This window comes from Scleropages formosus, chromosome 21 (assembly GCF_900964775.1).
Source record: "Scleropages formosus chromosome 21, fSclFor1.1, whole genome shotgun sequence".
In the NCBI taxonomy this organism is placed as follows: Eukaryota; Metazoa; Chordata; class Actinopteri; order Osteoglossiformes; family Osteoglossidae; genus Scleropages; species Scleropages formosus.
The window spans coordinates 10833604-10860207 of NC_041826.1; the positions used below are offsets into that span (position 1 = coordinate 10833604).

The following is a 26604-nucleotide window of genomic DNA, read 5'->3' on the forward strand; positions in this document are numbered from 1 at the left end:
CGTCGCACTCACTTCACAGATGGGTAATTCAGCACCCTGTACAGTTCTCTTGTCAAAACCTCTTCCCTAGAATCCATAATTCTTAGAAGATGTCCACCGAGTCCGGAAACGTTGTAAATCGACCCGATTCCCACCACTTCTCCTTTGTTACTTGAGTAACATCTCAAAGCAGACCACCGTGAGCTGTATAATTTAAGTGGGTTACGGGAACGCAACGGTCACTCTTTGAGGCTGGCGGTGACTTTGGCTCGAACCCGCACCGTAGGCTGAGCAGAAAAAGGGCCGCGAAGCAGAAGAAGCAGAGGGCGACTGACGGGGGAACCTCAGCGACACAACCGAGGCAGTTTACGGCAATCCCAGTTCTGGTGATGAAACACTGTCCTCTGCCCCCGTGTGCAGAGCCAGGACCGGCCCTCCCGTTGGACTGCCGCGGGGAGGAGCGCCTTCGCCAGAACTGAGCGCCTGTGGCAGCGTCAAACATAGGTCCAGTTGGCACGTTTCACATCAGTGTAGGTTTGGGGTTCCTCTCCTGGAAAGAGAATGAGGAGACAAAGACTCACCTGTATTCACCTGTGTGACATACAGTGATAATTAAGTACTTACGTGACACCTTTGAGACACCACAGTGATTTACACTGTTAGATACACTACAGTAAAATCCCTAGAGTCATTCACTTATCTGAGCACTGTAACACATGGGGGAAGGGTGAGCCCCCCCACACCCGGCACACTGTGAGCAGTGTTTCCAAAGGGCTGTTTGTCCCGTGCGCTGCAGCGGCACCGGCTGCTCTCAGCAAACACCCATGTAAAATGTGCAGGACAGTAAAACCCCAGAAAAAAACCCGTCATACCTACATGTTCGTATATGATCTGTGGCCAAATCTGAGCTGCGCGCTATTACATGTGTATTTCAGTCGTTTCTGGATCATCATTACGTGTATATGCAGCATTTCCACTGATGTGTTTTTTCGCGCACGTCTGTCATACACCGGCATGCCATGGGCAGGGTCCGAAAAATGAAAATACCCTGAAAATACCCTGGATGAGGGCAAGGGCAGCCCACTGGGGGGGGGGGCAAAACGTCAAAAAACGCAACTGCATTTCTCACATATTATCGTCGTTCACCCACACAAACACACACATACGCACACACGCGTATATGAACGTCTATAAATAGGGATCGGACGCGTGTTTGGTTTTCGGACAGGGCAACCGGCAGGAGCGCGCCGTGCGACGTCAGGAGTCACGCAGCGTGCACGCGCAGTTCGGGTGGGTGGAGGAGGAGGAGGAGGAGGAGGAGGGGGGGGGGGTCCTCCGCCGAGCTCCGGGTCCGAGCAGCACGAGGACGCACAACCGCGACATCCAGGGCGATATGAAGGCGGAGAGCGCTGTGTGAGCGCGCGGCCGTGCGACATCCCGCGCGGTGGCGATGTGAGGCTGCGTCGGGACTCGGGAACGTCCCGGGCTCCTTGTTATCATCATCATCATCATTGTCATCATCATCATCATCATTTCGTATCATCTGTTATTTGTGAATGAATCATTTTTTGGGGGGGAGGGTATTTTTTCAAGAAAAACAAAAAAACGTCGCGATGAATCGCACCGTGGATTTCCACCGCAGCCCCGAGAGGACGTCGCACCTGTGATCGAGGGCAGGAAAAGGACAAAAAGGGACATTAAATGTCATGTCCACGATTGCTGTGATGCAGCCTTGTGTTCGAGTGTCCTGTCAGCGGTAGAGGGCAACGCTCGCGATCGGTGTAAACAGCTCGAGGAGGCGCCTTCCGTTCCGCTCGTTCCGGCTTCGGCTGCCGCATCATCAGCATCTTCAGCATCTTCAGCATCTTCACCGTTTGTCTGGAGACGCGGAGCGAAGGGCGGACTGCGCGCTCCCGCGCCGGCTGGGTCTGAAACCCACACCCTGCTGCTGCTGTGGCACCACGGCTCGGAGGGACGCTGTCACCGTGTTACCGTGTCGTGTGTTAGCGTGTTCGGGTGCGCGCGGACAGCGGCGGGGAGGCGGCACCTCGCGCCCGGAGAGCAGGTGAGCGCCGCGTTCCCACCGCCCCCCCACTGCGCACATCACACAGTAGTTCGCGCGACAGGAGCAAGTTTAGCTGCACAATAAAATTTGATCCGTTGTTGAAATCGGGCAGAATGAAGGCGGCGGGGGGGTTGGCTGATTGATTGACCGATTGCTCATTGATGGACTCATTGATTGGTGATCGATCGACATGATCGGAGCGCTGTCCGGCGCCCTGCTGCCTTCCTGCTACATGATCCCAGGTGAAGTGCAGTGAACGGCGGCGTGGTGATCGATACCAGCTTCTCATGGAATCATGGATAAAGAATTGCTACATTACTAGCTGATGCGACGGTTTGTTGGCTCTTGAGTGTTTTCCTCAGTGCTACTATGTATGTATGTATGGGTGGTGTCTGCCGGTCCAAGCACAGGCGTGGTGTGTGTGTGTGTGTGTGTGTGTGTGTTCCTTTTGCTGATATGTTTGTATTCTGCAGTGTGCGGACTGTGTGTGTGTGTGTAAAGGCAGTGTGTCCAGGTGGTCCTGCCTCAGTGTGTCTGCACTGGGGGACAGGGGCAGTGTGTACACACGCTGAAGGTGTGTACACTGTCTACTGTGGTCCGTCGTGTATCACTGCTGGCCCTGCTGCCTGCGTCCATACAATCGGCTCCACTATTTCCACCAGTGATGATGCGTTAACTGTCCACACGGCGTCTTCAGAGCGTTTCGTGTGTTATTAATGTCCCGCGTTGTGTGTGTGACACTGCCTCAGCATCTAGTGTACTGCAGGGTACGGGCACCTCGGTCGGTCGGTCGGTCGGCGGGTGGGCGGGCGGCTGGGTGGGGGGGCCGCTCACAGACTCGTGCCTCCAGCCTTGTCTCAGTCTACTGCCATAGTGGAAGGAGCAGATCAGCGTGCCTCCAGACAAACACACACACACAATGTCAGGATTTCATCGATCTCCCTCATGAAGGCTGTGCCGAGAAGACCCAGTGCTACATTGTCACTCCACCGTTCATCTCAGGTGAGGTGACATGGAGTACTGCTTTGTAATAGTGCTGCTGAGGTGTGTGTGTGTGTGTGTGTGTGTGTGTGTTTTGTCAAGGGTGGCACCACCAAAGAGGATGTAGATATAAATCCAGATATGCGATGAGGAACCTTTTCATGGTATCTGTGCAGCTGTGTGTGTGTCGATTTCCCCCAAGCCTCACATGAATCGACAACAGGGCTCAAACCTTGGGACTCCTTCACACAGGAGAGTCTTCGGATTCAATTGTGCTGCATGTATGATGGCTTTACGTGGTACACGGTGAGGGTTTTGAAGTTGCGCTCATACTGATATTTTCATAATATTCTCATAATGTGTGTGCCAGTAGTTTGCTGTAAAGGTGTGTTACTGGAGTGCCGATAATGTATTTCTGTTGCTTGTGTTCCGGTGCCGTGTTCCCGTTGGCCGTCACTATACTGATGGGTGCGATGATGCTCAGAGAAGATCTGGACTCTTTAAAACTGTCATCAGTCAGTTCCAGGCTGTCAAACGTAGTTCCAGTGATTATTTAACCAGGCCATATATGAAGTGCACCCGGAGATTTCGGTACAACAGCAGTTGCTTTTGTTACTGAATTGATGTTGTCATGCTGGAACCATTTTGCTCCATCTTGTACCTTACTTTACATTATTTTTGCTTTACTGAGGTGAGTGGCTATGAAAGGACACTGATCATTCGCACCAGATCAATTATGAAACATTCACTGGTTAAGTGTACTGATGGAAAGGAGTGAAGTGTCTGCTATAAAAGGCGCTGGATTGGGGTTTTAGGCGTGTACTTTCAGTGTCATCGTGAGTCGGTTGAAACACTCGCTGCTGTGTGCCGCAGATTTGGCCGCGGTGAGGAAAGCAAACGCACACGCGCGCAAATACAAATGGAATGGAAAGACGTTCCGAAGAGTCGTGTTCTCTTCTCCTGCTGAATGTGCTGCAGGATCTTACTTGACTGTTGCGAATAAATTACCAAGCGGAGGTTTCCTGTTGGCCGGCCGGCCAACCCGTGCCTTCAGCGAAGGGCCCCGTCAAGGACACGGGATTCGCGGTTCTCGGCGAGATGCGATGAGGATGGAGTCGTGAGTAATTCTTTGTGAAAACAATAGCGGAGGAAGCCTTTCTGCACACAGGTGCCGCTTCCAAATATGGAATGGCAGAGTGCGGCTGCGTCGCTAGGAAACCGGTAATCGTCTGTGACATTAACAGCCAGGTTTTCGCGGCTCCTTCACAGCCGGGTGCGAGTTTTGATGAAGTGTTGGACCCGTTCGGCCAAGTGGACATCTCCCCAGCGCTCCCCGGATGCTCAGCGTCACGCAGACCCCCTTGGTTCCAGGAGAGGACCCCCTCCATGGCACTGTGGCCCACGTGGCGCCTTTGACGGCCAGTGGCAGAAAATCACCTGCTCACAAGCAACCCCTGCTGGCGGCAGCGGTGCACTGCAGGCTCTATGCCACAGCCGCTCCGGCGTGCTGGGGTTCATGTGATGTGATGTGACTGCTGACCTTGCCGGAGGTTCATGAGCAGGGTGACCAAGTGCCCCTGAACGCTGCTCTGTGGAAGCACTGGGCTGAAAGGGGAGACCCGCCTGGTAGCAGCGGCTGGGGGCTTTCATGATACTGTAAAGTCATCTCGAGAATATCTGTGGTGGTCCGTTTTTGGGCATTGGAAGCTATTTTGAGAAAAGCTAAGAAAGCATGAGAAGGAGGAGACAAAAAGAAAAGGAGGAGAACAGAAAGAGGGAGAGGAGGAAGAGAGGAAAAAGGAAAAAGATTGGAGCAGGGGTCACTGTGGTCACACATAGAGTACTGAATACTGCTGGGCTCCCACACTGAGTACTAAGTACTGCTGCAGTCAGACTGAGTATTGAGTATTGCTAGGGACCCAAACTGAGTACCAAGTACTACTGGGGGTCCCATACTGACTGCTGCTAGTTGTCTCATCCTGAATACTGAGTACTGCTGGGGTGACCTACCGAGTACTGCTATGGTCATGCCGAGGACTGGGGACCGCTGGGTGACCAGCAGTGAGTACCAAGTACTGATGAAGTCTCACATTGAGCCCTGCAATGTCAGTATGGAGTGTGTGTTATTGTGTTGTTATTGCGCACGGTACACGCATGCTGTCGTGTGAAACACATGATAACCACACAGTGAAGAGACTAAGTTCAATTCAGGACGGGGCAGGTTGGCCTTGCAGTAAAGCCATCACACACCTCACACACCCTCCGAAGAGGCCTCACATACTGTAACCACTGACAGAAAAGTATCCTGGGATCAGTCCACCGTGACCACTTGGGCCCGTAGCACCGAACAGACCTTGGAGACAGTGTGCGCTGTCGTGACGTCTTTCCCAGGTTCCTCCTCGGGAACGGCAGCACCGTCGAGCGATCGGTGCATTTGGAAACGGGCAGGAACGCGTTATTTTCCGGAAGGACTTTGGCTTCAGTCCCGGCAGCCAGCAGCACGGCTTGGCGTAATGTGGTAAATGTAGTGAAACGTTGGTGTGATGTACCACGGTGTGCTGACTAACCCGCTCTTTCTCTTATCTATTGCCAAAGCCTGTGTCATCTGCACCCGCTTTGGGCCGTAGCGTTCGTCCGAGGTGAACGTGGTCAAACACGGATTCGGTGGGGATTCGAGCTGGGAGCACCCTGTAAGGGCCTTTGGAGAAAAGCATCAGTTATTTGAATATATGCAAATATAATTTCACAAGTGCTCATTTATTTAATGGGTTAAAAGCAGCTACAGGCGGGTTACCGCGGTACAGGTGGACGTCTTCACTGCACCGCTCTGTTTTTCACCAATACTCCCACTGACGCGGTGTCATCCATTCATGTTCGGGTTGCTCGCAGTCACCGAGACAAGATGTCCTGTGAAAAATGTATTCGGTGGCTTTAAACGGGATGTGTGTCGCAAACGAAGCTCTTGGCCGCGTAACTGCTAGCAGCGAGACCGCGCGGGGGAAGCGGAGCGCAGTCGAACCCGGGACACGGCACACACACATCGGTCACATCTGCTGTCGCGAAGGAGCCCTTTCTTTCCTAGGAGGGTTAATTAGGATTTGCCCACTTGCTTGGTAAATATTCACCTAATAACACAGGAAACGGGGTGGTTAATAAGACGACATCTCTTCTCTTGGACAGACACACACACACACACACACACACACACTGTGATGGCACGATGGTGCAGTGTGCCATTTCAGTCATGGTGCTGCTGTTCACCTGCATGCCAGGTGATGGTTTCAGTCACGCCGAACAGACGGTGTGTGGCCCGGGGCGGGGGTGGGCGGGGCACGGGGGGCACAAGGGGCCGTCAGTCCTGCCATGTGGCGCAGGCGGCACAGTGCTGCATGTGCTGCTGCTGCAGAGCCCTGCTGCAGTGGGAGGTGTCGGATCAGCAGTGTCTCGGGGAGGGGGGGGGTCCACCATGGCTATCGCAGGGAGGGATTCTCCGAGTCGATACTTCTGTGTGTGCGCGCGCACGTGTGTGTGTGTCTGTGCGTATAAGTGTGTGTGTGTGTGTCTGTGTGTGTTAGTGTGTTTGAGAGAGAGAGAGAGAGAGAGAGAGAGAGAGAGAGAGAGAGAGACACGCCGTTTGTCAGCCAGTCACTGTTTATGTCTGCTGGGCGGAACCGTGTCACCTTGGTTACTGCAGATTCCAGCGGAGGAGGATGCTGGAGCCAAGGGCACGTGGGGACGACGGTGGGGGTGTGTGGGGGGTGTGGTGGAGGGAGGGGGAGTTTGCTGGAGAGGGAGGTCATTGAGTTCGTCAGCTTGCAGACTGCACTTGGATGGGTTGGGATGGAGGGAGGGAGGGAGGGAGGGAGGAATGAAGGGATGGAGGGATGGAGCTCTTCCTGAGCAGAGAGAGGGAGAGAGAGGGAGCTGCAGTGCCACCGCTGGCAGTGCTGCTGGATTCGCTCTCTCACACACACACACACACACACACACACACACACGAACACACACCCATGGACATGTGACAGATGTCTCATCTACATAACAATAGTCAGACAAAAGCGAAATTTGTCGTTTTTTCCTTTACACAAGTGGAGACGAGTCGTCTGTCCGTGTGTCTCTATATACCTCCTGCTTCCGTGACACGAGCACGTTTGGGACACGAGCACCCGTGTTTGGACACGCCGATAAAGCGTTCGGATAGTCTGAGGATGGAGCCAAATGTTCCCTCTTGCTGCGTATTTGTTGTTGCATGTGATGTGTGCGACTTGCTCGACACCTCCATGCGCTGCGATGTCACACACGCGCGCACACATTTCGATGACCGCATGAATGCTGGTGAGGAGTACGGGGAGAGCGATGGACTGGAGCCCTTGGACCCCAGTGATGGTGTGTTTCTGTAGCTCATCGAAAAGTTGTGGGGCGTTTGCGATTCGCACCCGCAGACGCTCACGTCTTCGGTGGGTGAGAAATACACAAAAACAGTGTTTTCCATTATGAATTATTTAATGTAAAGATTCATACACTCATGAAATTGTCAGGTCTCTGTCTGTCTATATACAGTATATTCATCTGTATATTTATGAATATGTCTGTATATGTGTTTGTTTCCCACTGTTTTGCTCTTGGGTGTCGTATGTATTGTGACACAGGCTCTCGGGCATCTCGCTGACTCCAGCTCCAGCTCACACTGCTGTTCTTTAAGCGCCTTTCCTATTATGGAACCACTCCTGTCCCTGAACCTGCCCTGTCTCGCCACAAGTAATAATAATTTTTCATGTTTATTGTCCCCTCGTGTTGCTGTATTACTTCTGTAACACTGTGGCAGACACTGTGTGTAGGAATATGTGTTTCTGCTGCCCCAGTGGTCTGTGTGTGTGTGTGTGTGTGTGTGTGTGTGTGTGTGTGTGTGTGTGTGTGTGCGCGCGCGTCTGGTACACAGCGTGCTGGTGTTGCCGTAATGTTCCCACAATGCTCTGGGAAGGTTACCTAATATCCCAGATTGCTGTACGTGTGAATAATCAGTGTTGCCAGGAAGATGGAGACTCGGGAGACGGTCAGCGAGGGTGTGTTAGCTGGGCTGCTCCTCCAAATTATTTGTGTGTGTATGCGTGTGTGTGTGTGTGTGTGTGTGTGTGTGTGTGTGTGTGTGTGTGTGTGCGTGTGCGCGCACGCGTAACTCCACACCGTCTCCGCCCTCTGGGTGTCCCGGCCCCCTGGCTCTTACTCTCCTTTCGGTCCGGAACCCTGTAAGACGCTCGTGTCGGATCGGTACCAGAACCAGCAGCGAACCACCGTGTGTGGCTCACAGACACTGAGACAGGTGCGGTACCGTGGTAAAGCCCAAAGAGCTGCAAATAACACTCCTCAGTACCTGGCCAAGGTACTCTGTGCTTACCAGTATCTGTGCTCATCTGTCAGCGCAACAGAACACACCTGCATCCCTGCAGCACGCACACACACGTGTTTTGGAGAACAACAACAACGAGATGGCAGCAGGCCAGCATCAGCAGGACTGCGTCTCAGACACGACGTCCTTCCCGTCCCTCTGTCTCCGTCTCTCTACGTTCAGCGTTTCCCGAGCGCTCAAATACCACGACAGCCTCGGTGTGTTAATCTCTGAGTTGGTGTGGCGCGCGGGCACAGAGACAGACACCCGCCGAGGCAGGGAGGGAGGCAGGCGGCCGGCGGTGTTGCTAGGAGACCACACACACATATGCGCGCACACACATGCAGAGCGGCGGGTGTGAGAGACGTGCATTCGCATCCCTCCTCCCTTCCCCACCTCCCCTATCTCCTTTCTGTCTGTCTCCCTCCCTCCTCCTCATCCTCCTCATCCTGCAGCTCTCCCTCCTGTCTACACGGCTCTCCCTCCATCTCCTCGCTTCCTTCTTTCTGTTCTTTCTATTTCTGAGTGTCTGTGCCTCTCCCTCCCTCTCTCTCTCTCTCTCTCTCTCTCTCTCACTCTCTCTCTCTCTCTCCGTTGTTTATCTCCATCCCTCTGTTCCGATGCTCCTCTTTTAATGCTGCCCTTCCATTCATGAGGGCGCCTCCTGGTGTCCCGCCCACTCGCACCCGCGCACACTTCCTGCCTGACCGCGACTCATTCAGCTGCGCCACCCCGCTCCATATCAGCCAGCCATTGTGTGAGGACACGGGAGCGCCAGCCAGGCCGTTGGGGCCAGGGAGTGTGTTTGGGGGGGGCAGCGAGCAGAACCGTAGCGTGGCGCTGCGCTGATGAGAGGAGTGCCATAGCGACAGCGCACTGCAGGCCACAGACAGGGTCCCTCTCCCGCACAGGAACCTCCTCTGAAAGCGGCAGAAGGACGGAGGCCGAGGGCAGAGCGGGAGACGGGGAGGGAGACGGGCAGGGAGACGTGACCGAGGAGCTCCGCGTGTCAGCTGTCGGCTCGGCCAAGCGCAGGGGGCCCGCGCTACACGCTTCACGGCAGATTGACTTGACATACCACAATAGAAATATGTAACATATAGCGATAATTATGAGAGGAGTGACTGATGCCATTCTGGAAAACAAAGTTTGGCAAAGAAGGAAATGCTCTTTATATTTATGCATCAGGATATATATACAGTATATCTATCCTGTTGCATGTATATATGTGTGTATATATATGTGTGTGTGTGTGTGTGTGTGTGTGTGTGTGTGTGTGTGTGTGTGTGTGTGTGTATATATATAGGCATACAGACAGTCGTGCTTGAATGATGGGTCCTATATACATATATAGGGTGCTAGTAGAGGACCCTAGATATAGGATGCTGTTCATATATATAGCATCTATATACTTAGATGTAGTGTCACCAACTTTGTCGCAGGAGATCGGGGTTTGAATCCCAGTCAAGGCAAGCCTCCAGTAAGAGTCTCCAGGCTTAGACTTCTAATGCTATACGAAAGCCACGTAACCGAAGCCATACTGGCTCGGACGTTGCAAAGTCCGTGTCGGGTGTTGGGGAACCGGGACAACCTGATGACAAGTGGGCTACTGGAACAAGACATTCATGGACACAGACTGAGAACATGGAATTGATGGAGTGCTACTATAACAGCAGACCCAAGGAGAGGGGTTACATGCACCATGTGTGGGGAACTAGGGATGAGCACAAGACCAACATCCACACTAAGGATGTGGAAGGTGAAGTGTGGTCCCAGTGGTAATAGGAGCACTCGGGGCTGTAATCCCCAAACTGGGACAGTGGCTCCTGCAGATTCTGGGAACAACATCTGAAGTCTCTGTCCAGAAGAGTCCTAGGAACAGCTGAGATGCTGCGCAGCACTCTCAGACTCCAAGGCCTCTGGTATAGAACCCGAGCTTGAGGAAGACACGCACACCTCCCCATGTGGGGATGAGAGAGAGTGATTTAATCCTATATATGTAGTCAATATTAATGTATCTATATTTATATATGTTCATACTCAGAATACTTGGCTTCTCCCTAAACTTCTGCTCCATTGGCTCAGAAGCTCAGGAAGCCACATGATAGAAAGCGAAACCTGTAGGAGATCACTGATCGCACTCTAAAGCCTCGGAAAGTGAAATCCCCAATGTACTCGGGCCATAAATACGGTATTTTTATTAAAAGCCTGTGATTTGGAGCTGGAGGGGTCATGCGCGCAGCCTGTCCCATAATTCCTAGCTGTTCATGCGAATGAACCGGTCCGATACCTTTTAGCGTCTCTGTTCAGAAGCAGCTGAAGTTGAAATATGTAAATATTATTGAGGTTTATTCTCCCTTCATCCCCACGTTGCTGTGTTAAGAGGCTTGCCGTCCTTGGGGATTCAGCATTTCTTCTATCTCTCTGCGTGCGTGTGTGCATGTGTGCGTGTGTGCGTGCGTGCGTGTGTGTGTGTGTGTCCGTCCATGAGCACGCCTACTCTCAGCGCGGTGCACTTTCGGTAATCTTGTTATCTTTAGGGGGTCAAATAAGAAACGTTCTGGCAGTCACTCACACTGAGTCTCTTTGTGCAAAAATGTCCACTCGGGGCTTTGGTGCATTTTAAGGAATTAGTTTTATGCATTACTGCCCCGGGTTTGATTGTTTTCTTTTGGGTGCTCAGCTGGGGAGGGGTGATAGCGCTGCATTCTGGGCCTTTATGGTCGATGGCCATTTTTAGTGGAGTCAGATGATCGTTCTGCTGCGTTTTGCTCTGGATCTCGTGTGTATGGAATTGTGGTGTCTGGGTTGTACGCTCGAGGAGGGTCTGAGTAGAGTGGTGCAGAATGTCATTTAAAGCGTGGAGAAAACACTCCTGCCGCATAGAATAAAGAGGCAGTAGGTGCAGTTACCAGGTAGGTCAGTGGTGCCGGTCAAGGTTCTTGTTTTTCTAAATGTCACGTTAGTGCATTATTGACATGTGAAACTGTGTGACCGTGTCATGAACACAAAGTAACGGAAGTAGCAAAAGTATTTATAAGAATCTGTCCATCCATTACTCACCAATAACTGGCTGTCCAGTGCAGGGTCACAGTGATGCAGAGTCTATTCCTGGAAACACAGGGTGTGACGAAGGGTACATGCTGGGCGGGATGCCAGTCCATCACGGAGCAATCTCACACACACACATACACACACATTTACACTACAGGCGGTTGAGAGTCACCAGTTTGTCACGTGTTTGGACTATGTGAGGAAACCAGAGCACCTAGAGGAAACACACAAGAATACAGGGAGAATGTGGCAACTCACCATAACAGGCCCCATGACAGCTGGTAGTGTAGTGGTTAGAGCTTCTGCCTTTGGACCAAAGGTCACAGGTTTGAGCCTCACCTCTGGCTGTAGTAGCCTTGAGCAAGGTACTTACCCTAACCTGTTCCAGTAAAATTACCCAGCTGTGTAAATGGGTAAATAACTCCAACCCCAACACTGTAAGTCACTTTGGAGAAAAGCATCAGCTAAATGAGTAAATGTATGGGGGGTGCCACTGTGCAACAAAGTAATAATAATTTGGGTTGGTGGTGCTGTGGGTTTAGCCAGTGCCTGCTGAGTGGCAAGTCTGCGGTCTGAGCCCTGCTTGAGGTCCCTGGTGATGGACTGGGGTCCTGTCCTGGGTGTGTCCCTTCCTCCTTCAGCTGTGTGCCCTGTGTTGCCAGGTTAGGCTTTGGTTCACCATGATGCCACTTGGGACAAACAGTTGTTGTTTTTGATGATGGAATTTGGTATCCAGGTGTTGGTTAGAAGCATTTGCTTATCCTCCCAGGAGGAGAAACCCTCCATTTTGCCAGTTAATACCAGTCATCGTCTCCTGTCGTTGCACTGCCTGTATTTTGATTAATCATACAAACTAATGGCTGGCTCCAGAGCTGCTGCTCTCTGCTGGCTGCTGTCTGCTCCCGCTTGCACTGCAGGTAGCTGTGTGTGTGTGTGTGTGTGTGTGTGTGTGTGTGTGTGTGTGTGTGTGTGTGTGTGTGTGTGTACAACACTGGAACACCAGCGCTACTAGACCTGACCTTATCACACCATATATACTGATCAGCCACAACATTAAAACCCCCTGCCTAATAGCGTGTAGGTCCCCCTCATGCCGCCAAAACAGCTCTGACCCGTCGAAACATGGACTCCACAAGACCTCTGCAGGTGTCCTGTGGTATCTGGCACCAAGACGTTAGCAGCAGATCCTTTAAGTTCAGCAAGTTGGGGCCTCCATGGATTGGACTAGTTTTTCCAGCACATCCCACAGATGCTTGATCAGATTGAGATCTGGGGAATTTAAAGGCCAAGTCAATACCTTGAACTCTTTGTCATGGTCCTCAAACCATTCCTGAACGATTTTTGCAGTGTGGCAGGGCCACTGCCATCAGGGAATACCATTGCCACAAAGGGGTGTACATGGGTCTGCAACCATCTTTTGGTAGATGCTACGTATCAAAACAACATCCACACGAATGCCAGGACCCAAGGATTCCAAGCAGAACGTTGGCCAGAGCATCGCACTAGCATCCACCGGTTTGCCGCCTTCTCCTAGTGCATCCTGCTGCCATCTCTTCCCCGGGTAAACAATGCACGCGAACCCAGCCGTCCACACGATCTCAAAGAAAATGTGATTCATGAGACCGGCCCACCTTCTTCCATTGCTCCATGGTCCGGTTCTGGCGCTCACGTGTCAGCATGGCCACTCTGACCGGTCTGCGGCTACGCAGCCCCATAGGCAGCAAGCTGCGATGCGCTGTGTTCCGACACTTTTCTGTCATGAGCAGCATTAAGGTTTTCAGCAATTTGTGCTACAGTAACTCTTCTGTGGGATCGGACTGGAGGGACTAGTCTTCGCTCCCCACGCGCATCAGTGAGCCTTGGGCGCCCATGACCCTGTCGCCGGTTCACCGGTTGTCCTTCCTTGGACCACTTTTGGTAGGTACTGACCACTGCATGCTGGGAACACCCTACAAGACCTGCAGTTTTGGAGATGCTCTGACTGCCATCTAGCCATCACACTTTAGCCCTTGTCAAAGTCACTCAGATCCTCAAATTTGCCCGTTTTTCCTGCTTCCATGAATAAAAGAACCGACTGTTCACTTGCTGCCTAATATATCCCACCTTGTGACAGGTGTCATTGTAACGAGATAATCAATGTTATTCGCGTCACCTGCCAGTGGTTTTAACGTTGTGGCTGATCGGTGTATGATGCTGACTGCGATGCTCAAATTATTCAGCATAGGACGGCTTTTATTTCCCCGAGGCGCCATCACGAAAATGGGAGAACAAACAGTGACAACAATCCCAAGAGCCCACGCTTCCTCGCACCCGTGCCACTAGGAGGAACCCAACATGGTGCGATAAGACAACTGTTAGCGAGTGTCATCGGTTATGTAACGCTCGCTCTGCGATCAGGCTCACACAGGGTGGTCCTCAGCTGCAGGAACATCTGTGTGCCGCCTGCCATAATGTCTGGGTTGTTACTGAGAGAATTACCGCCCCCTAGGGGCTGGAGGCCAAAGCGCAGTCGCTTTTCTTCTCCACAAAACGGTGTGTATTACTTGTGTGGATCACGCTGAAGAACATTTGCCAGATGGCCCAATGTGGTTGGGGTGCATTTGGAAATCTGGCTGAGGTAAATGCTTATTTAAAGCAGCCTGTTAATATACAGCTTGTACTACCTTTGCCCAAGCTGTTCTTAGTTCCCAGCATCGAATGTGATGGTTGTGTGTTTAAATCCTTCTGTTGTTGCCACTTCTGGAAAATAACACCAAATACTGGGTACTTGTGAACTGAACAAGAATTATAGCTACTGTTAGTAGTGGGAAGAAGAAAATCATAAAACCCACTGTGTGAATATGTTAGGTAGTGTGGAAGTGTCCTCTGTCATCGTTTATATGTCTTAGGAACCTCAAAGGAGAGATTAATAAAATCCTTCATCACAGAGCTCTTTACACTAAGAGTCTATTAACATTAAGTCTTCTACTTTTATTTGCAGGGTCTTGATTCGGGCGGGGAGTCGTGTGAAAGCCCTCCACCTTCCCTCTTCTGACTGGCCTCTATACGATGAGCTCTGGCTCCGCCCAGGATGTGGCGGTGGAGCATTTCCTGCGTGACATTGAGAGGAGGGGCAAAAAGCTGCACTGCGCTGTGATTGGCCGCGAGGGGGGAAGTCCCCACGGCGACATGAACCTCCTCTACCGCAAGAGCCGGCTGGACTGGAGGCACAGAGACTCCGATAGCACCAAGAAGAGGTGAGAGGTGAATGCTCATTGGCTACTGGAAAGCCAGGGGGCGGGGCTACCTGGACACTTCGTTAATCGAGCTTATATATGCGTTTAGCGTAGCGCGGACAAAGCAGCGGCCGCACCCTGTTAATGGCAGTAAAGTAACCGTAAGCGAAGCTCAGCTGGAGTCCCTCACCCGAGCGACTGAAAAATTGTGAGTGTTGCTGTGGCGTCGGAGAAGTGCACCGTATGAGAGCCGTTCACCTCGTCGCCGCTTTGCGGCATCAAAATGGCGACTGTTCGACGTGAGAAGGAGCCGGCTGGATGTTCCTGCTCTTCTCGCTGTTGCCGGGCTCTTTGGAAGGACTGCCGTTCAGCATGGTCTGCGTTCGGGCCTGGTCATGGTAATGGGCTGCGGTGGCAGAGACCCTTTGCCGCTCGCAAGGGCAGACGGTCTCAGCTCGGGTTTGTTCTGCGGTCGGGAAGGAGCGATGTTCCGGCGCTGGGAGGGTCTGAGGCCTGGAGGGACACCGAGCCCTGAACCCGGTGTAGGTGCAGCACGAGGTGACAGGAATTTCTCAACCACGGGTTTGCTGTAGCCCTGCCAGCTACATAAATCAGGGATTAATTTGTGTCACTTTTTTCCCCCAGTGCACCTGCAACCCCCGGGTGACCTCTGGCGTCACAACCTGGTCGTGAGCCGAGTTTGTCGAGATCAATTAAGTCCTCGACCGCAACTTCGCGAACGCTCTGGTGCCCTGCGTCGTATAGCGACCTACGGCGGATGCAGTGGTTTTGGGTCTCTTATTCGAGGGTCCTGGTCTCGAATCAAGGACGCAATCTTGGTTTGCTTCCAGGTCTCAGGCACAGTGGTCCTGACCCCGTTTCTACCAGCGCACGTTGTTGACGCACTGCATCACTATGCGCCAAAGCTGCCTGAGACCCTGTCTGTCCTGTACGCCCCGACTTCTTGCGGATAAGTCAACTATTGAGGGGTCGCACACGTGTCCGGTATTGCTATTCGTCCAGAGGGACAAACATCCCGCCTGGCCTCGATGCCCAGCGCTTCCCGGACTCTTAACGGGAGGCTGTGGTCGGACTCTCGAAGTAGTTCTTCTCGTAGAGGGTCCCCTCGGTTTCTCCGCAGGATTTGCACGCCCTTTTTACCGCGCTGCAAGTGAACCTGGCGCAGCAGTGCCGCGCTCAAGTGTGGGAGGGCTGAGGGAAGGCAAAAAAAAACGCGTCCATTTGGGAGTTCACTTAGATTGGCTGAGACAGAACCCCGGCAGCCCGGTAAACGCTCCAATTGAAGTTCACCAGCAGTACTTTCTCTGCGAATAAAAACAGAATCGCGACCGTTAGCGTGAGCAGAGAAGAGGCGCCGCTTACATCTCGTATCTCAGCTGGAGCTCTTTTACTGCTCACATTTTATGCAGGGACTCGTTTGGCATCGATCGCGGAGCTGAGGATGATGCGAGGCCAGGGAAGACGGCCTGTGTTTCGTTAGGGTGAGCAGGTCCTGGTACATCCATACGGGGCAATGTACAAACACACACATTCGTACTGAACGTACGGTAAATACACTTCTCGAGCGATGGAGCTTTAACTTGGTTCTCTTTCATGAAGGTCCTTTTGTTCATTCCAGGTAATTGAGGTGGTCACATGTTTCGGGCGAATAAGCTGGAGATCCCACGTCACATCCGGACCCCACGTACACGTGGATGTGTGCTCTCCGCGCCCCGCCGATCGACATGCGTTACGTATTCGGCGTGGCCTGGAAATGAGCGCGGTGACTCAGAGCCACAGGAACAGGCACGTCTCGCACACGAAGAGCTCATTTCAGAGTGCGTTCTGTGGCGCCCACGCACCGCTTCCCTTCCGCCTCCGACAGGAAGCCCGGGCAGCCTCTCCGACGCTGGCGCTCTGCTCCCGGGGCTGACTGCACGGATCACGTGGTTTCATTCATCCTTTCCTCCTTCTCTCTCCCTCGATTTTTCTGCCTTTCCGTGATTCCTTCAGCTCGATGACCTTGTGCCGACGCTGTTTGCCCCATCCTTTCTGTTTATAGTTGTTCTGCTGCTCAGCCGCATGTTTACATGCCTCTATATTTTTGTTTTTCTTTTAATAAATATTCTTTATTTATGTATTTATTTCATATTTTTAGGGGGGTGCGGTGGCGCAGTGGGTTGGACCGGGTCCTACCCTCCAGTGGGTCTGGGGTTCAAGTCCCACTTGGGGTGCCTTGCGATGGACTGGCGTCCCATCCTGGGTGTGTCCCCTCCCCCTCCGGCCTTACTCCCTGAGTTGCCGGGTTAGGCTCCGGTTCCCCGCGACCCCGTATGGGACAAGCGGTTCAGAAAATGTGTGTGTGTGTGTGTGTGTGTGTGTGTGTGTGTGTGTGTGTTTCATATTTTTCCAAAGCCGTTTGGGGTGCATATTTCGCTCTAGGGTAAATCGGCAGGGACCCTCCCGTGATTCGACCCTGCAGGTTTCCAGTTCCTCGCTCAGTCCCTGAGCGGCACCTCGACCTCACGCTCCTGCTGGTGCAGCCGCTCAGAGGGAGAGAGGCTCGTTTCCTGGCCCTTTTGGATGCGACCCGTTTGACTCTAGAGCGACGGGGGGTGGATTCTGCTCTATGGACCTCTCCTGTTGCTCTGTTACGTCTTCAGTGTTAGCGTGGCCTAAAACCATGAGAGCTCAGATTTTCTCCTCATTTGTTTGTATTCACTGGATATGCAAGCAAAAAAAAAACTTCTTTAAAATCCTAGGAGGTGCCTTGCGCTCGTGTTCCGACATACCGGGTGAGGACTCGATGGTGTCTGTGCACACGCGTGTGTTTTTGGCGTATCGCACTCCTCGTGTTCATCAGAACACAACTAAAAGCAGCTAGACGCATAGTGTTTACAGCTGCACCAGGTTGCTCGCGAACCGGCCTGCTTCTCTGCGTGTCGCATCCCTCTCTCATCACCATTGTGACGTCTCTGCGGCGTCCGTGGGCGGACACGTGGGCGGGAACGCGTCTGACTTGGCCCGCGGATATTTTTCACTGTGCGTCGCACACCTAGGGGAGGGAAGTTCGGGTGCCAGTCGCCGCCGGGATGTTGGACGTCGGTGGGTGTGACTCACTCGTCCAGCTAAACGAAGAGACTGGGCGGCTGACATCACTGTCAGTGACTTTCCGGAAGCCCTGCTTCATGGGAACAGCCGGGGGTCATCGTTACGCATCGCACCGCGGGGCTGCTAAAAATATCGGCTGGGATTTTTTTTTTTTGCCATTTTCTGAGCTCATAATACATAAAGGGAAGATGAGTGTATCTAGTTGTGAATCAAACCGTGACCGTGTCTAATGTGTGCTGGGCCCCATAAATCAGAGCAGATTAATCGCTGCATGATGGCTGTGTTTGAATGCGTCTCGTAGTGCTTCTCCGCTGCGCAACTCCATTCATGTCTGTCTCAAGAACAATGAAGCGTAGTGGGGGATGGGCTGCGTTTCATCGGTGGTCGGCCGCATTTATGCAAAAACCCTTTTAATGAAGGCAGGCAGAGGTGTGTATGCATCCCTCTGTGTGTGTGTGTGTGTGTGTGTGTGTGTGTGTGTGTGTGTGTGTGTGTGTGCGTGTGCATGCGTGTGAGAAAGGTGTGGAGTCTTCGACAGAGGTTTGCTGGTTGCCGTGGCAACAGCTGCAGCAGCTCGAGTGATGGGGTGAAACAGAATGTGGGAGAATTAATGAGCTTTTGAGTGTTTTTTTGGTGGGGTGGTGATGGGCGGGGGCGGCGGGGGGGTAGAATGAATGTCTGTCAGGGTTCGTCTGTGCCAGGAGCAGACTGGGGGGAGCAGGGGATGCTGGGATCTGGAGGGATCATTGCGGCGGTGTTGGAGGGTGTCAGGGGAAGGGGAGGAGCTGCAAGCCGCCCCGCTGACTCACTCCACCTCTCTGTCTCCGTTCGGTACATTGAGGGATCTGGGAGGGAAAGGAGAGACACAGATGGGGAGAGAGAGCGAGAGAGAGAGATACAGAGAGCGGGGGCAGAGCTGCTGGGGGGTGTGCAGGAGGCCGTGGGAGTTTCGGTGTAAAAGACCCACTGACACACTTTTACTCCACTGCAGCACACACAGGCTAAAGGTGTTCTAGAGAACTCCCTGGCAGGCAGTCTGGGTGTTATGGACGATCGGCGGTAATTGGAGCTCTGCAGTGGGGGTGGACTGGTAATGTGTTCCGAACCATACATCTCTCCTGAGATAATGGGATCCTGATGGCGGTCGGCACTGCTGTGGGGTCCGCAGGTGGCACGTTCGGTGCGATGGCATCACCTGGGAATGCCCTCGCACCATCGACACCTTCAGCACCAGGGCGTCCCTGGGGCTCTTCCAGAGCTCTGTCGTTCCTCAGTTACGCTGTCTGATGCACATGTGGTGTTTGCAGGTGTGGAGACGCTGGTGTGGACGTGAGTTTCTGAAAATAGCCTCAGGCACGCACGCACACACACACAAATACACCCTGACAAACCCTCTCACACGCACTCCCACGCTTGCAAACAAACACGGATGTACCCACACACTCCCACAGCCATGCATTCTCTCTCTCTCTCTCTCTCTTTCTCTCCCTTGTCTTCTTTCTTTCTCTGACACACACGCATACGCACACACAGATATATCTGATTTTTTTATTCTCTAAGTTTATGTCCACTACACATGAGCATTTTGTCTCACAATGGATATTTTCACGCACTGATACTGCCAACGTTTTTACCGGGAGCTGCACCTCTTATCCTCTTCCCATCTAACCTCAGTGTTTTACCCTGTTTCCCTTCAGTCTCTCTGCGTTTTGCCCTGTTCCCCGCAGCTGTTGTAGTTGCGCCCCTTTGTCTCTTTGAAATTCACAGTAAAACTGGGACCCCCTTCCTCTTCCCACCCCTCTGTCACACTCAGCTCGGGCAGCAAGGACTCTTCGGCCACGGTGGGCAAGGTGCGCGACCTCGCTTCCTTCCGGCGTCACTTCAGGATGGGCTTCCTTACCATGCCGGCCTCGCAGGACCTCTCCCCCAGGCCCTGTGCCTCGGCCATGGCTCCACGCTCCCAGTCCTGCCACTCGGTCGGCCTGGAGAACGGGGACTTCCCCGACCGTGGGCCGCCGCCCACCGCGCCTGCCTCCGCTCCCGCCGACCGCCGCCCCCCAGCCAAGCCCAAGCGCCACCCCAGCACTCGCCTCAGCTCACCGGCGGACCCCCGGAGCACGGGGTCCCCGAAAGAGGCTCCTCCGCCCCCGCCCCCTTCGCAGCCGCCTGGGCAGCATGCGGACAAGAGAAGTGGTGAGAGGGGGCGGGGCTGCCGGAGAGGGCGGGGGAAACATGCCCCCTTTTGTTCCTTCACTCGGTAGTCAGTGGGTTGATGGGGGTTCAGTGGTCAGTTGTCAGAGTACAAATAACTCTCATACACTGGACAGTAAATCATACTGATATCATATGACAATATTCGCTTTCTTGCGAGACACATTGCAGCACAGTTTCTCTCACGCACAATACCTTGGGATTACCTTGCGTTGGACAGAATTATCCCCATGATTGTTCCACAGCGGGAAACGAGACACCGACTCTTTCTCTGTTCTCTCTGCCCTCCGAAGCCATGAACAAGTCCGACTCCGGGGAGCCGCTGGGCCGCAAGGTGCCGCCCCTGAAGCCCAAACGGAGCCCCAACACCCAGCTGAGCTTTGACCCCCCGCCGCCCCGCGTCCCGCCTCCACCCACACCCACACCCCAGCCCCGGCCCACGCCGGACGAGGACGCCGAGGACGAGCCCGTTTACATCGAGATGGTGGGGCAGGTGTTTTCGCGGGAAAGCTGCACCGCCACGCCCCACCCGGCCACGCCCGCCGCCGCTTCCACCCCTGACTCGGATTCCGACCAGAGCGAGGCCATATACGAGGAGATGAAGTACCCCCTGCTAGACGAGGCTGAGCCCCGCGCCCGCCTCCCGCCCAAGCACGAGAAGCCCAGGTCGGCCAAGCCGGCGCACCCAGCCGTCACGCCCTGCTCTTCCTCGCCCCTGCCTCACCCTTCCTCGTCCTCCTCTTCCTCGCACTCGAAACCCAAAGCCACCGTCTCCATCTCGCACTCCTCCCCTTTGCCATCCTCCTCTTCGTCCACACCGATTCTGCCGCTGCTGTCCTCGAGCCCCCAGCCACCCCGCGCTCCCACCCCCTTCCTTCTCCCGGGGAGCAAAACGCAGTCGGACTCCAGCAACAAGATCCCGGCACCGTTCCCCAACCTGCTGCAGCACCGGCCCCCCCTGCTGGCCTTTCCACAACCTGCGGCAGCGTCAAGTGGAGTCGGAGCTCAGCTCAAGGCTGGGGCTTCCAAACTGGCCACCGTCAGCATTCAGGGTTCGTCCAGCCTGCCGCCTCCGCCCAGCACCGCTGCCGCCGCCCCCTCCTCCTCCTCCTCGGCCTCCGCCGGCTCCAAGCTCCCCGTCCTGCAGCTGGGGGCCAAGGAGTCCTTGCCTGGTGGGGGGGCACCCACGGAGCGGCAGGCAGACAGGAAGGAGGCCCTGCTAGGCCCCGCCCCAGGGCTACGTGCCCGCAGCCACTCCACCCCCCTGCCCCCTTCCTCGCAATCCGCCTCCTCCCACTACCCCCACCACCACTCGCACCGGCCTCCCTCCCACTACCACCACTACCGGCGGCCCGAGAAGGAGCTACCCACCTCCCACAGCATGAAGCTCGGCTCCCAGGCCTCGGCGCAGACACAGACTCCAGCCGGAGGAAAGGAGGGCAAGAGTGTGGGCTTCCTCCTGAAGTCCGACAAGCGGGATCGAGAGCGGGAGACGGGCACTCCAGCCAACGCCGCATCCCAGACCACGCCTACCCCGACCCCCAGCACTGGTGCCGCCAAGATCAGCACAAGCAGCACACCTTCCCCGGCGCCGGCCCCTTCCACCTCCTCCGGCTCGACTCAGCGCTCGTCGTCACGACCCTTGCTCGGGCACTCCCACGCCCCGCTGTACCACGCCCTGCCCGCCTACCGCCCCCCACCGTCCGACAGCCCCCTGCTGTGGACCTACCCCTCGGCCGGACTCAGGAGGCCTCCGGCCTACGACAGCCTGCGGGCGGGCGGCCAGGCGCAATCCCCCCAGCCGGCCAGCGGGAGCGACCCTGCACCTAAGGGCAGCTCGGCTGCTTCGGCTCTGCAGGGCAAAGGTGGGAGCCTCTCTCGGGACGGGGGCTCCCCAGACGATGCCTCCTTCTGGCCCATGCAGCGGAAGATGTCTTTCAGCCACGGCAGCAGAGAGACTGACAGTGAGTGGTGGGAGCGATGAATGTGCCATGGGGGGGTTGTGACCTCAGTTTTTGCACCATCTCTCTTACCCAGAACTGTATAATAATAACAGTGATGTGTGCGAGTAGAGTGCTCTTCTTCCTGCTCTCTCTCTTCCCCCTTCCTCCCCCTTTCTGTTCCTCGCTTCCCACCATCAGAGGAGGACACCCAGGTGTGGAACGGCAGCTCCGATGCCTCGACCCGTGCGGACAAAGAGGACCGAGCGCAGCACTCTGGTATTCCCGTGTGGTCTGGAGGTGGGTCTGGCTCAGGAGGTGTGGCCAGCGAGGGCACTGGAGCCATGGGGCGGAGCTCTGAGACACGGTCCCTGGCACGATCCGGGCTGCCCTTGCCCTGTCAGACCTTCCCTGCCTGCCATCGGAACGGAGGTGAGATAATGACCCGAGGGATCGTGGTGGAATTGAAACCCAAATCTGAATTCCAGTTAAACTTTAAATTCAAACTGAAGCACCGATGGAGAAGCTGATCGAAACTTAAATCCTCACTGAGACCCAAACTGAGCCTCCAATCAAAATTGCAATTACGAAGTCAAATTCAGAATCACGTCCACATCCAAACTTTAAATCTGGTTCCAAAATCTGATCAAAATTTAAACTCCAAGTTCAGATCCCCGTTAAATTTTAAGCTCTTATCTACATTTTAATTCATGTTGAATTCCTAATTCTGAATGCTTAATTTGTGTTCTTAAGTAAAATGTTGAAAAAAGAGGACAGGCGGGATCAGCTCGGTTAGAATCGTGGTTCTCTATGGTTTCACCATCTCCTCATACACACACACACACACACACACACACAGTCTCAGATGGTCCCCACTACACTGGTGTTAAGTTTGACCACAAAAATCGACCACAACATCTGTGATCGTGTATGATGTGCTTGCGTGTTTTTGTGTGTGTATCCCGGCCTTGTAGAGCTGGGGCGCCTGGGTCGCTCCGCCTCCACCTCTGGGGTGCGCCAGGGGGGCGGGAACGTGCACCGCCAGTGCAGCCTACCCCCACGAGAAGCCCTGGGCCAGGTACGTCCGTTTGTGCGTGTGTTGGGCCACCGGGGGGGGTGCTTCCCCGTGCCACTTACAGTTACAGCTCAAGTGTGAAAATGCGCTGAGGCTGCAGAGTCCTGCAGCGGAGTGAATTTTTACAGTAAAATGCAGTGAGCAGGTGAAGCGTTATTACCTGATGTGTGGTTACTTAAAGCTGGACTGGACCCCTCTGTGAAGCGCAGCTGGGCGGTATGAACGTTCCCACCGCGGTTCAGCGCCGGTTCGGCTGCGTACTGCATACCTGGTATCCGCAGTTCTTCCTGTGGACCCAGAAATGGACTCGGAGTCTCACATTTCTTCATTTATATTATTTATTATTAGTTATTTATGGTGTTAAGCCTTTGGGTATGTCTTTTAGTGTTTTAAAGGTCTTGTCGTGCAGTCCTCATATTAGTTGGTTTTATTGATTTTATTGTTTTATTTTATATTTTATTTTGGCATGAGAGTTTTTTAGGTACTTATTTATTGAATAAAGATTTTAATTGTCGGAAATGACGAATGGAGAAATTTTTACCTGGGACAGTGTGTGGAACCAGACACCTTTTGTGGGCTGGTAATCCATTCTGATCCGAGTAAAAAAAAATAAAAATGTCTTAATTTATCGGACGCTTTCCTCCAAAGCAGCTTGCAAAGGGAAGCTCATTCGTACAGTAGAGTAATTTTTACTGCATCGATTAAGGGTGATGATAATTGGGTAATCAAGGGTACTACAGCAAGAGATGACATTCAGACCCAAGCCCTTCAAGTCCAAAGGCAGCAGCCCTAGTTGCTGTGCTGCCCCAATAATTTAAGCAGTAGAGTAAAAGATACCCATATTGCGGTATTATTTCTGAATGCATTTACCTACATTTTAATATGGTATTTTTAAGTTCTGTGATGAGGTCTAGCTGTAGGAGCCCTGCTAGCGAAGCATCGTTCAGCAGCTAAAGTCATGATGAACGCAGGTGGATTCTGGTGCGGCGATGACTGCAGGCAGAATAAAAAAGGGCACAAAGGGCCCTTTGAGCGCCGCCGCTCATGGCCGCAGCAGCGACTCGCTGCCAAAGGAGCGCGCTGACACAGCGAGAGCGCACATCGTGGAGACGGCCGCCTGCCGGCTTTGACCTTCCTACGAAACGGCAGCCTGTGGGAAAAGGGAACGCCACCTCCTGGTGGAAGAGGGAGCAGCGTCCGCCGTGGTGTTGATGCGCTCTCACGGTCCCCGTCAAATACCTTCCTGCGACTCTCCCTCCTCTTTGTGTCCGTGGGGCAAACGCAGTATCACGTGATCCCAGGTGTGCCTCTGAACGTGTACAGCTGCACTTTGTACCCCGAAAGTGCTGACCGCACACCCTGGGCATAGGGAAACGGAGGGCTGGCCCTGCCGTGGTTCAGATCACCTTTATAAAGACTTCGGATCCCTTTTCTAACCAAATCGCACCTCTGCTCGGTTGCACCGCTCTTCTTGTGCTGCTTTCTCGGCGTATAGCCACGCCCCCGTGTGGTCGGAGGTGGTGGAGCGCGCAACTCTCAGGTGCGGAGCGTCCGTAGCGTTTATACCGTCTGGGTTGACGCGTCTCATAGGATCCGTCCTCGTGGTGTCTTGCTAGTTCTGCTGAGCGCTTGGTGGTGCAGAGTGAGGTAAGACAAGTGGAACGCTCCTGTAGCGCCGCCCATGTATTTGCTTGGCTATGCTCTCCTCTGCTGCAACGCGGTGTGTGTTTTAGTCGCGTCCTGTGTGTCTCTCCTGTTCCGAGTGTCTCCAGCGTCCCACGTCATCCATGTCGCATCTTCATTTCCCTTCTTCTTCCGCTGGGCCCCACAGCCTGTCCCTGTGTAACAAGCACATCGGTGTGATGAACTGCTCTCCTAAACTACATCTCCTCTGTGCCCCACCCAGCCACCCACCCCCCAGGCCCATGCCCAGCCTCTCCCGGCCTGCGCGCCAACCCTGTCCCACCAACAGCTGCAGCTGCAGCTGCACCAGCAGCAGTTGCAGCAGCAGCTCCGTCTGCAGCTGCAGTACCAGCAGCTGGCCCAGCTGGCGCAGTGCCAGTCTACCACCAGCGGGGGTGCCACCTCCTCGCTCGGTCAGGCACAGAGGGATGGGAAGCTGCTGGAGGTGATCGAGCGGAAGCGTTGCCTGTGCAAGGAGATCAAGGCTCACCGGCGCCCAGACCGCAGCCTCTGCAAACAGGACAGCATGCCCATCCTGCCGAGTTGGAGACGGACCCCCGAGCCCCGCAAGACAGGAACGCCGCCCTGCCAGCCGCCGGCGGTGCTCTGGGACACCTCCATCTAAGGGGAGCTCAGCTGGGGGGAGGGTGACAAGGTGGGGCGGAGAGATGAGCGAGGTAGAGACAGGAGTGAGCAACCCACACAGCCAGAAACAAGCTCAATCAACTAACCAAACAGGTGGTTCTTCCCAGAGCTGATGGACAGGAGGGGGTGGGGCCAAGACACCAAGAGGGCCTGGAGAGACCGTGAGCACATGACTAGGATGCCGGTGCCCTAGGGTGCATGGTGCCTGTCGCCAATAGGCGTGGCCCAAAGGAGACGTGACCTCTGAGGCTTTGGGAACCTGAGATAAGATGGAAAATGGTCAGGGGGGACGTATCGGTGCGTAAACGACGCACGCACAAAACACACCTCCTGGACCTAGAGCAAGTTCTCCAGAGAGTCTCTTGGAGGCGGTGTCACTTCGGGGACACGTCCTCTGGGGGGACAGAGGTTCCGGTGGTGAAGGCCGGACCATGTCATAGAGGGGCAGAGACAGAAATTGGAGTAAGAAGGGGAAATACCAGGAAGTGACCAGGGTAACCAGAGAAGACGGGAATGAGCCAGAACCGTCCTGCTGTTGACCAGCTGGGTTCCGACCGCGGACCTCGGCCTGCCAGACCTCCTTTTTATAAACCTATCTACTCTATATTTCCTGCTGCTACAAACCAAGGCGGAATCAATGAGGGTCCAAAGATACTGAGGAGGAAGAGGAGGAGGAGGAAGAAGAGGAGGTGTGGCCTGGAGGAAGGCGTCGTGTTCGGCTTCATGCGTTCCACTTCAGTTCAGCGGCCCAAGGTCCGGGCTGACAACCACTCTGCACAAGGGCTCCATGGCACCGCTCAGCCAGCATCACCCGGCCGGTGGCATGTGGAGGGAAATCCCCAGGCGAACAACAACAACACAGACACACACAAACACACACACACACACACACACACACACAACTGCCAGTTACAAAAGAAAGGGAAACAAGTGCTTTTGAATAGTGTTTAGATTTAATTTTTTGTACAAAGTTGCCAAAAGTCTCCAGTTAGCGCGACTCTTGAACACGAACAGAGCGCAGGTGCAGAGTTGTTTCGATGGAGAGCTCCGGGACGAGTGTTTGCTCCCTTGTCGTTTTGTGAACAGTGTTTCATTGAGTGGGACAGTGAAACATGTGTGCTGGGACGGGGCGGGGCAGGGTGGGGTTGGGGGGGGGGGGGGGTAGCTGATAATTTTGCTCAAGCAAAAAAAGATCTGGATGTTAGAAATAAAGCATAGCTTTTTTTTTTGGGGGGGGGGGGGGGGTGGGATTTGAGGAG

At 54.1% G+C, this 26604-nt stretch overlaps 1 protein-coding gene across 1 annotated transcript; it reads left to right on the forward strand.

Annotated features, from left to right (window-relative positions):
• The first annotated feature begins 1297 nt into the window (after positions 1-1297).
• Positions 1298-26494, forward strand: nyap1 (neuronal tyrosine phosphorylated phosphoinositide-3-kinase adaptor 1). The gene is made up of 7 exons (XM_029247382.1): positions 1298-2044; positions 14446-14701; positions 19605-19984; positions 20296-21966; positions 22144-22374; positions 22917-23020; positions 24924-26494. The coding sequence occupies exons 2-7, from the start codon at positions 14514-14516 to the stop codon at positions 25323-25325; spliced, it is 2976 nt and encodes a 991-aa protein (XP_029103215.1). The 5' UTR covers positions 1298-2044; positions 14446-14513; the 3' UTR covers positions 25326-26494.
• The last annotated feature ends 110 nt before the right edge of the window (positions 26495-26604 follow it).